The sequence below is a fragment of the Antedon bifida genome, chromosome 6 (genome assembly GCF_963402885.1).
Source record: "Antedon bifida chromosome 6, ecAntBifi1.1, whole genome shotgun sequence".
Lineage (NCBI taxonomy): Eukaryota > Metazoa > Echinodermata > Crinoidea > Comatulida > Antedonidae > Antedon > Antedon bifida.
The window spans coordinates 23,701,511-23,712,521 of NC_136231.1; the positions used below are offsets into that span (position 1 = coordinate 23,701,511).

The following is an 11,011-nucleotide window of genomic DNA, read 5'->3' on the forward strand; positions in this document are numbered from 1 at the left end:
CCTAAATCCTATCAAGAGACTATAATTATGGTTGGGTATGGAAGGTGTTAATAAAAAACCGGTTTTAACCGGTATTTGATTTATACCTTTAAAATTTAAAATCTGTCCTATCCTTGTAGCTGTGTTGATGAACAAATAACACTATATTCTAATCTCAATCTGTAAATACACTTTGGCTATTCAGAGATCGCTGAGGTAGATTTTTCACTTTCATTGGTCACCGAACTTTTCTCCAGTTTGATTTTCTTTCTTCTTTTTTTATTTATAGAACCAGTTTCTATTTTTGGTTGCGATATCTTGTACAAATAGAACGATTTTAGCTCTATGTCCTATAAAAAACCTCAAGCAAAAGAAATGATCATTCGACTTGTGACGGTGTACCTAAACGGACGGATCTCATTCCAAAATATATTTAAAGCAATTCGTTTCAAGCTTTATTAACGTAAGTTGAGTTATAATTCTTTAAGCTTCTTGTTTTTTAAATTTAATGTATTATTATATGGTACCATAATTGTTTATACCTCTTGGTTAATTCAATTAATAAAATTGGTAAATGTATTCGTAATTTAAATATAAAACAAATACATTGTTGATAAACTCTGAACGTTTTACAATATTTTGAGACAATTTACTTGTTTAGCTAATGATGGTTAGAGATTTGAAACATGTATGTAGCATGTACAATTAAAGTTTGTGTTATTTTATCCGATGTCCGGCGCTTTCAATTTAAATTCGTCGTTGCAAATCTAATAATGTGAAACGGTATAACAACCAAACAACATGGAAAAGGAGAAAACAAAAATAGGAAATATAGGCCTACTAACAAACTAGAAAAATTTAAATTTTATTTATAGTATAGTTACCTTTAAGTCGAGTTTTAAGTTTATTACCTGGCCATTAATCATAAAATATGCATTTTATTTTCATGCTATTGAGAAATATAAACTTATTGACAGTATAGGTATGACACGTCGTGTATGTCTAATGTTTTAATAGGTTATAGATTGCCGTCTCAGTTAATCGAAATGAAGAAACAATCATTCGTTTTTAAAACAGTTTTAATTGTCTCCTATTGGATAAAAAGGGTTATGGAACAAAATTAATGTTAAAACTCTTGATAATTACTATATAAACAGACAAGAATACGTTTTTTTTTAAATTAGAAAATGGCTCCAAGCCCAAATGAAGCGATTGTACATCACGCCATTTTCAAAGATGACGCAATGAAAGAACTTTTATTTGACCAAGTTACAGAAGAAGATCAACCTAAACCACGTGACTATGAAGTGGTTTGGCTTAACGTAATTATCATGGCACTGGTTCATCTAGCTGCAGTATATGGTCTATCGTTGATTGGACAATGTGAACTGATGACGCTAATGTGGAGTAAGTTCTATAGGACTTAATTAAAACTAGAGTGTTTTCCTAACAATCACGTTTTTATCCTTAAATAGCAATTTTGATTGGATTAGATTCACGCTGAAATTATATTGGATTTTCCAATAAACAGTACACGAAATTATTGTCGATAACAAAGCTAGTTTTGTCAATTTAATTTGGAATATCAGTTTTGTAGAGAACAGGGTAAAATAACCCTTTTTTCAATCTGACTGTAGGTACATTCCTATGGTTTTGGACAGAGGTCGGTGTAACAGCGGGATCACACAGACTATGGGCACACCGCAGTTACAAGGCTAAGTGGCCACTTCGCCTATTATTAGCTGTACTTACTCTTACGGCGCATCAGGTAGGCATTCTAATTATATCCATTCTATTTTGGTTCATTTTTATCCTTGCTAAATTTGTTTTTAATACCTTAATAGATGTTACATACGTCACAAGAAATATGCTTGTTTACCGGAATGCAACTGATGTTATCTAGCTCTCTGATAGGACAAAAGTAGTTTGTACAGAACATCAAAATATAACTCTAGAGGGCGGGTGTCTATCTACTAAAGGCCATTCTATTTTAGGTCCATTTTATCCTTGCTGCATAGATTTATCATATCTTAATATCTTATGTTACATAAATCACAAGAAACATGCTCGTTTATGTAATATAATACAACCGATGTTATCTAGCTTTCTGATAAAATAAAAAGACTTTGCCTAAAACACCAAAATATAACTATAGAGGGCGGTGTCGATCTGCTAAATGCCATTCTATTTTAGGTTCATTTTACCCTTGCTGCATAGATTAATACCGTATATATTAATAATTATTTTAGTTATTTTTCTATTTTTTTTATGTTACATAAATCACAAGAAACTTACTTGCTAGATGTTATCTAGCTCTATGATAGGATAAAAGTAGGCCTACTGTGTCTAAAACACAAACATATAACTCTAGATGGCGTATTCCTATCTCCTAAAATTGTTAATGTACAATGTTGAATCATGCATTTTTATTATTTTCATACATACATTAATTTAATTAACTAATGATTGATTAAATTCACATTATAGAATAGCATATTTGAATGGTCACGTGATCATCGGGTTCATCACAAATTTTCTGAGACGGATTCTGATCCTCACAACGCAAAGCGTGGATTTTTCTTCTCTCACGTGGGTTGGCTTCTGGTGAAAAAACACCCGGATGTGATCAAGAACGGTCAGAAAATTGATCTCTCAGATTTGACAAACGATCCTATCGTAAAATATCAACACAAGTAAGATGTTTTGTTAACTCTATTAGAAAAGTGTTGTTACTTTGCCGGGCAGTATAACTGTAACTTATGCACTACGTTAAAATAATAAATAAATATTACGGTTTTTCTGTCTACTAAGTTTAGGTTGTGACGTAGGCCTACGATAAAAAGGAAAAAGTATTAACATCTTCCTTTGTTCTTTTGTAGGTATTACCTTATTATGATGCCCCTGTTTTGTTTCATCATACCGAGTTTAGTTCCAACGCTATGGGGTGAAACTGTATGGAATGGGTACTTCGTTGCTGGGGTATTGCGCTACGTGTTGTCATTGAATTGCACGTGGCTGGTCAATAGTGCTGCCCACATTTGGGGCAATAGACCATATGATGAGTAAGTTAACCCTTCAGTTAACCATTGACCTGCTGTGATTTTTGTTAGATAAAATGGATGGATACTTATAGTGAAAATTTTTTGAAATTAGAATTTCGTTTTTCTTGCAGGAATATTAACCCGGCAGAGAACATATTTGTAGCTGGTCTAACAGTTGGCGAGGGCTGGCACAACTACCATCACACATTTCCTCAAGACTACCGCGCTGGAGAACTCGGCTGGCGCGTAAACCCCACTACCATATTTCTTGACTTCATGGCTAAACTTGGCCTAGCTTACGATTTAAAAACTGTAAGCCCAGCAGTAATAAAGGCAAGAATAGAAAGAACTGGCGATCAGAAATTAAGAAACTTTAGAGATAAGCACGACTGAACGTGAACAGAAATATTAATGTGACTCAACGTTATACGATCACGAAAGAGAAGTAGCCTGGTAATTTAGAAGCGTAAAATACTACTATATTATAAAGTGAAGTATGTGAAGGTCTATCCTGTACCATCGCAACCACATTTTATTTATTTCATTACATCATTTATTTCCGAAATTGAATATTGTAGCTTTGATAAATTGGGTTGTCGATTTGTCATAATTCAGATATTCACAAGAATAATAATAGTTATAGAGTTACATTTCTTTATATAAAACACTTCGCCGACGGTTTTTAGTCGCGTGCAACGCGACTCTACAGCTCACTATGTCGGTCGGTTTGTCGGATAATCGGTCGGTAAACACTATAACTTGAGCACGCGACTGCGTTATAGTTAGTGTCGTGTGGTTATAGCCTACTAATAAGATGAATATGTATACAGTAACTGGAGTATTTCCCCTGGTTCAGTCTTAAATAGTATTCCTGAAGGAGACCGACGATAGACAATGAAAGGAAAGAATGTAAAAAACGGCAGCTGACAAAGACAATAGAAATGAAATGAGAAAACAAAAGACGCTAACTCAAAGCAGAAAGGTAGAGTGTACACATGGCAGCCGGTGGGCTGTCAATCTCTTTTAAAACCATTCTTGGGCCTAGCAAAACAGCAAAGAAATTTCAGATTTGAACTATCAAAATGTACTTACTTTTCAAGATGGCCAATTAGATCTTGAACTCTTCTATCTAAATTAATTAGCTAGACATTTTTTCAGATTAAAAACAACGTTGTTTGTCCTTATGCGTGCGTGTTCCGATCCTGATACCATAACAAATTAGTCGGCTGGGAAGGATATCCGACTCTACATCAAAGCAAGTCACGATCGACAACCATTATAGGCCTAAAACGAAAATCTTTTTTTACTTCTGCTTGTTTTTCAGTTATTGGTTTTTTGTTATAAATAAATTGAACCGTTTGAAAAACAATTGTAAATATAGGTTATAATATATATTAATTCCCTATAACTTGTAAATAGTAAAATAACATTGAAATAATTGAAATTTTATGAATTATTATTTTAACACAAATGAGCACGAGTTATGTTAAATGTGCATTATATCTTAATGCTATTTTGTGTGGTTGGTGTGCAATGCAATACATAATACATAAATATTTTATTTTACTGTGTTGTAATATTTGTTTTAATGTTTAGTTCGAAATAAAACAAGAACATTTATACAAAAATGTTGATGGAATGTTATTGATTAATGTTTAATACTGTAATGTAACACAAAGCGTGCGGGATTCATTTAATTTCGTTTATACAGAGAAAGACAGCAAAACAGCAACGAAAATACACATGTAAGATACAAAATAAACTATAATACACTATTACATAACTTAAGAGGATACAGGTATTTAGGCATATCTATTCAACAATAACTGTTTGTTTAATTATAGCGGTGAATTGTATATTAAATCTGGTGTTCATAGATTGACTTTTAACAGAACATTTCTGGAAAATTAAGGTATTGGTAACGTCAAAAAGCTGATTAAAATCTCGAGTTATCTGTATCTCCAATATGGGCCGAAATATTAAACGGCACGCCCTCTCTCGCTTTCTAAATGTTGCCAAGTTTTGTTAACGCAACATACAGTTTGATGGTTTATTTTAAACACTCACATACCTGTTCAAATATTGTTTTTATATCTGGAGTGTTATTATCAGAAATGTTATATGACACTATATTCTGCATTGCATATGGAAGATCACAGCCTTGTAATACAATCGGTAAAAGACAACTAAACCTGCGCCAAAGAGTCTCGAAAAAAGCTCTGTCAAGCAACCAAGAAGTTAAAGAATCTCCGAGAAGGTCTATAGAAACTATAGCGATGACATAGCTACTATTATATATTAAACTAGCGTAACTTCTGGTGATGTCTTCTCCTAAACGTTTATTTTGTTTCAGAGTACAGATTCTAAAACCGTTTTTGGTAAGTTGTTGGAGTAACTCGTTACCAATGACGTCCCCATCACCAATTGATAACAAAAATGCATCATCTGGGAAGAAAGTAAATTTATTAATTTTAACAAGTCATCAATTTTAATTTTTCCTTAAGTTACAAAACTTAATGCCTTTTCTTACTTACATCTTTTCGTTAAATTAGCTGCAACAGAAGACTCAGTTGTTTGTGTTTCTTTGTCATGTGATTCGGCGTTCTAAAAATATAATCGTATCATTTATCATTTAAATATATATATATAAACTTTATTTAGACACGAGACTGATGTACAGCACAACTCGTTCAATCAACATTGATTGTTTTACACAAGTTCGTGATACTATATTACAAAAAAACCAACACCATATAAATACGAAAGAAACGAAAAAATTGAAATTGAAAAGAAACAAAATTACAGCAGAATCCCCTTCATCTGACACCTCAATTTAGGGTACACCATACCGGTACTTCCCGTGTAAACGGGAACCCTTATCGAAGTGTATAATTTATGGGGATTCTACTGTAATACATAAATCTTTTTGATTTCATTTACCTTAAAAAAAAAAAAAATAGTGATAAAACACACATTTTACATGGTATTTAGCCATTTTAAAAGTTGGATGTACACCATCGTAGATTACCATACCATTATGTTTTACAATGCATTTTTCAGATACGTTTTAAACAACTTAACTGAATTTGGAAGGGTATCAACATTGAGACTATTCCATATAATTGCTCCACGATAAGACAGACTTCGTTTTTTTAAATCGGTTTTTGGCTTCGGGATGAATAGATGTGTATCACTGTGCCTTAGATTATAATTTATATCATTGTATGTAAATACATTATTTAGGTAAGGTGGGGCATTATCTGTCAAAACCTTATATATAACCATGCAACATTCATATCTATCTTGATAAAATAAACTTGACCAATTAATTTGTCTTAGTGCCTCACTACTAGGTGTGTCATATGTTAGACCACACACGATTCGAGCTGTTCTGTTTTGGATAGTTTGAACTCTTTTCATTAGAGTTTGACTACTATTTCCCCAAATTATGTTACAATAGCGCAAGTAAGGTATTACAATAGAGTTTGCAATATGTTTTAATATGTTTTGTGGAAAATAATAGCTACATCGTCTGAGCATACCCAATCCATTTAGAGCTTTACCTCGAATGTATTCAATCTGATTTTTCCATGATAAATGTTCGTCTATTATGATACCGAGATGTTTACAATATCGAACGCGTGGTACAACATCATTATCTATATTAACTGATCTATTTTTGTCTTTGATAGTTGCCAATCGGTTTGTCGATCCGATCAACATGAACTCGGATTTAGAGACATTTAGACTCAATTTATTATTTTTTAGCCAATCGTGGATTTGTATAAGTTCTTCATTTATACTTTGGTATATTTCATTTTCATTTTTTGAAGAACAATAAATTATAGTATCGTCAGCATACATACTTATTTTACATTTGTTTGCAACTTTCGATAGGTCATTTATATATAAGAGGAAAGCAAGTGGGCCCACTTGACCCCTGAGGCACTCCACATTGGATGTGTGTATAATCAGACAATGTATTATTTACATTTGTGAATTGCTTTCGCTCAGACAGATAGCTCTCGAACCATTTTAAAACATATTTACTTAAACCATAAAGTCTCAATTTACTTAATAGTATGTTATGGTTTACCGTATTAAAGGCCTTTTTAAAATCTAGTAAACAGATTCCGACCAGCTTACCCTCGTCTATTGCACTATACCAGTCTTCCGTCACTTTTGTAAGTGCAGTAGATGTTGAGTATGATGGTCGAAAACCTGATTGATTTATACATAACAGATTATTATTATTCAAAAAAGCATAAAGTTGATTAATTAGTGTTATTGTGACTGTTTAGTGTCTGTTCCTTTCATTGGAATTTTACAGTTGTTTTACCCACTTCGAATACTTACCGATTCCAACATACATGTACAATTTATTCTTGCCATCATTCTACTGCTTTTATTAGCTTTATTCACACACTGGGAGCAAAATGGCAGTAACGCTGCGTAACTCTTCTCTGTTAGACTCGATTCTGGTGGATGTGATAGCCGTCTCTGAACGAGTTCTTGAGAAAGTTTCAAATAGTTTTCTGTACCGCTTGGGCAACTAGCAGCAGCACTTAGTTGCGGCCTAGAATGTAAATTGTAATTATGTAAATGTTGATCTGTGTTCCCTTGGATAAGAGTACCTAATGTATCTTTTTCCACAATGGTATTTTCAGGCTGCTGAGAACTAGTTAGATTTTGTTTCTCCTCTCCTTCACATGAATATGATTCCGTTGTGTTATGGGATAAGTTAGCACTGCGATTTCCATTGAAGTATTTAAACTCGGTCCCAATTGATACATCTTTTGATCTAGTCTTGGAATTGTGTCTCTGTAATTTGAAAGAAAGTAAAATCAGAGTAGCATTGAGTTTATTAAAGGCACATGAGTTTTAAATCATAATTATATCAGTCTATAGAAAAGCAACATAATAAACGAGATTCAGAAACATAATTTCATCATCCCAATGTTAACGATTTGATTTGAATGGTAGACACACATTACTTCTTTGCATGGGTTTATAACGTATTTTAAGGAGATGAGTTTATTGTTATTCGTAAATTTGTTACATACCTTCGAACTATTTTCTTCTATGATGTTAAATACTATATCTTTTTTGAGGGACATCACATGTTCAAATGCACGGTTAGAAACCTACGAAAGCAACCAAGTTCAATTACTGGTACAGTATAATATTATTATTAAGACGATCAGACACACGTGGGAACAAAATTAGAGATAATAAATAAATTAAAAGGAAACATTATACGGCTCTTTCCAACTTGTTTGGGATACAATATGTAAACATATGACAGAGAAAGCATAACACATTCACGTGTTATTTACGACTTTCTGGGTTTATGGCAATAATACATGCTTGTTATGTACATCCTCCAATTGTAGTAGAAGCAGATTATTGCAAGACAACGAAAACAATGCAGATTTAACACACCAACCTGTCTCAACTGCTCCTTTTGTTCTTTCTTCACAGACGACCAAAGTGGATGACTAGGCAGTTTTTCGTCAATATATCTAGAAATGTTTTACATAAAGAACATAATTAGGCCTATATGAAAAATACAATATTCTTGAACTTCATTAAGTAATACATATTATCAATACTATCTATATTAGTTTAATTTTTTATTATTACTTAATACTTACATACAAATCCTGTTATACAAAACAAATTTCTCATCGTTTCGCTTTAACTTGTTTGCCTAGAAAAACACATTTATTCACTAAAATATTGTAGAGGTCAGTACTTAAACGGGCTTTTAACCGAGTTGCTCGTGAATCCCCATCATTGAAATAAGTGAATCCTATTTTGGAAGATTGGAATATCAACTAAAAGTTTAACATCATCAGCTATAGGTAGAACTCCAAATTAGACAGAGTTAGGCTACAAATTCGCATCCTTTAGTTATCGTTAAAACAAAGTTGTTATTATTATTATTGTACCTACGCCTAAGTTAGGCAGTTTCGATTTTTTGTCTGGAAAATCCCAAACAGTATACGTATGAAACGCCGTGTGTGTCAACTATTTATCTTTGAAATATTTTAAAAGTTGAAATTCAGTCTAGAACTTAGACTATAGATTACCTTTAATAACATGGCAGATGCAAACTGAATACACCCATCAATGCTTGAGAGTTTTTGAACTTCTATATTTCTAGCACGATCCAATAGAGCGTTATAGCGGGAGACGCAATCCGATGACGTGAGTGATTTGGCCATTTACCCAGGTACCTCAATTGAAATAAATACTTTCAGATAAAACAAAATATTAACCCAACATTTATCAGCTTATTTTCATAATGATAAGTTATTACTTCTAGTGATTGCTCGTTTGTTTGTACAGTTAGATTAATTGCAATAAGTGTAAGATTAAGAGATTAAATGGAGGTCTGCAAGAAAATTCTTACACCGATTATACTATACTATATTTCCTCAGGCCTATATAGCATTGCAAAATGTGCGTCCGTATCTTGACCAAAAAGCTATAGTTGTTCCATGGACTAAGGCATAGGCCTATACCATAATATTTCATTCAGTATGGCAAGAATTGTTAGAGATATATTGAAAAATAAACAAACACACAATTTCCAAACCTTTAATGGGTAACAAAATGGTTAGGTAATAGGCCTACGTAACAACAAAGCAAAACTGTTCTAGTGCAAACTACAGCTACACTCAATTGATTTTAACTACAATACTTCATATACAGTGCACTCATCAAAAAGAAATCAATGGATTTTACCCTACATAGCATGGAGCTTTATAGTTGTTGGAAAGGTTGATGCAGCCCAAACAATGCCGATTAGTTGTCTTTTCTAAAGTGTAATTGTGGCTTATATTCCGCAGCGAAGTGTAGGCCTACACCAATATACATTGAATTATTATAAGAGGCGGATGTGACGACAGTCGATTAATGTTCTAAAAATAAGTGAGTCCACACAAGTAACAACACAAGGGTATTGTTAATGGTAGATCAACTGAAAAGGTATACATCTAAGTTTGTTGTCGTTTGTTTAGAGTGGAAAACCCGTATTCTAAATACAGTAACAACAGGTTATGTAAGAATACTTAAAATATCGGCGGGTTTATTTAATAAACAGTATGCCACTACTATGAAATATATGTCCACTCTACAAATTATGAGAGATGATGATGCATTTTTTCTTCTTCGTATAAAAAACACCCATACCTATTCTATTTTCATCAACTTGTTAAGATTCATTTAAGTTATTTTTTGCGGGTGGTTTAGGATGGTTGTAGTTTAAAATTATTAAAAATGGTATAAACCGTTTATAATTAACAAATGAGAACATGCTTTGAAGTTTTAGTTTAAGTTTAGTTTAAGTTGTTTTGAAATTATGTTTTTATGTTTAAATGTGTCGTAGGGCCCCTCGGAAGAGCAGTTTTTTATTATTACTGAGAGGGCTACCCTACTGAAAGAAAACGAAATAAATAAATAAATAAACTTGTCCGAATGAGGCATGAATTAATACAGTTCAATCGTCATCTGTGGACGTGTAGCCCAATAGTTTAAGTAATAATATCTCTTATTTTGATAACAATATTGATTAGGACTCTATTGGACGTACCTATACCTAGGCCTACCTAACAATGTCTGATTATTTTGGTTACCTTTACTATTGACACGACCTCTTGGTTGTTGTCCGCTGTAAGTAATGAGTCATTTCGTTCGAGATACAAGTTTCTTTGATTCACTGATCATTAAACTAAGAAGAGCCTAATATTATTATCTTGTTACTATTCTTTTGGTCGAAAATAAATATATGAAACTCGAAATAATATGAAATAACAATAGTGTGTAGTTCAGGTAGTATAATCATGTCGTGACACGTATTATTTATTTAAACTACATATTATTTATTAAATTAGAACATAAAATGAGCAATTTCTCACATTGTAGGCCTAATAGACACGTAGCCAGCCTCATTTCTTTACGATTTATATAGGCCTATCTGATCAATG

The 11,011-nt window shown here is 32.7% G+C and overlaps 2 protein-coding genes across 4 annotated transcripts; one reads left to right on the plus strand and one right to left on the minus strand.

Moving 5' to 3' along the window:
* The first annotated feature begins 304 nt into the window (after nucleotides 1-304).
* LOC144845954 (stearoyl-CoA desaturase 5-like) lies at nucleotides 305-4,540 on the plus strand. The gene is made up of 6 exons (XM_078703482.1): nucleotides 305-442; nucleotides 1,164-1,386; nucleotides 1,617-1,747; nucleotides 2,467-2,672; nucleotides 2,859-3,041; nucleotides 3,152-4,540. Exons 2-6 carry the CDS (start codon nucleotides 1,167-1,169, stop codon nucleotides 3,411-3,413), a joined length of 1,002 nt encoding a protein of 333 aa, XP_078559608.1. The 5' UTR covers nucleotides 305-442; nucleotides 1,164-1,166; the 3' UTR covers nucleotides 3,414-4,540.
* A 143-nt stretch (nucleotides 4,541-4,683) lies between these two features.
* LOC144844723 (uncharacterized) lies at nucleotides 4,684-10,861 on the minus strand. Of its 3 annotated transcripts, none has more exons than XM_078701756.1 (8): nucleotides 10,661-10,861; nucleotides 9,113-9,259; nucleotides 8,675-8,730; nucleotides 8,467-8,542; nucleotides 8,084-8,164; nucleotides 7,377-7,841; nucleotides 5,555-5,624; nucleotides 4,684-5,465 (listed from the first exon to the last, which is right to left on the minus strand). In XM_078701756.1, exons 2-8 carry the CDS (start codon nucleotides 9,245-9,247, stop codon nucleotides 5,071-5,073), a joined length of 1,278 nt encoding a protein of 425 aa, XP_078557882.1. In that variant the 5' UTR covers nucleotides 9,248-9,259; nucleotides 10,661-10,861; the 3' UTR covers nucleotides 4,684-5,070. The 3 variants fall into 3 exon arrangements, with proteins under 3 accessions (XP_078557882.1, XP_078557881.1, XP_078557883.1); XM_078701755.1 differs by lacking the exon at nucleotides 10,661-10,861 and adding an exon at nucleotides 9,776-9,896; XM_078701757.1 differs by lacking the exon at nucleotides 10,661-10,861 and adding an exon at nucleotides 9,771-9,885.
* Between the last annotated feature and the right edge of the window lie 150 nt (nucleotides 10,862-11,011).

What these genes read in the sequence shown, in the direction of transcription:
- LOC144845954 (XM_078703482.1), top strand. Translation starts at nt 1,167, where the DNA reads ATGGCTCCAAGCCCAAATGAAGCGATTGTACATCACGCCATTTTCAAA. An exon ending in ATCGTAAAATATCAACACAA is followed by an intron (nt 2,673 to 2,858) that starts GTAAGATGTTTT and finishes GTTCTTTTGTAG; the next exon opens with GTATTACCTTATTATGATGC. An exon ending in GGCAATAGACCATATGATGA is followed by an intron (nt 3,042 to 3,151) that starts GTAAGTTAACCC and finishes TTTTTCTTGCAG; the next exon opens with GAATATTAACCCGGCAGAGA.
- LOC144844723 (XM_078701756.1), bottom strand. Translation starts at nt 9,247, where the DNA reads ATGGCCAAATCACTCACGTCATCGGATTGCGTCTCCCGCTATAACGCT. An exon ending in TTGTATAACAGGATTTGTAT is followed by an intron (nt 8,543 to 8,674) that starts GTAAGTATTAAG and finishes AAACATTTCTAG; the next exon opens with ATATATTGACGAAAAACTGC. An exon ending in TAGAAGAAAATAGTTCGAAG is followed by an intron (nt 7,842 to 8,083) that starts GTATGTAACAAA and finishes TTCAAATTACAG; the next exon opens with AGACACAATTCCAAGACTAG.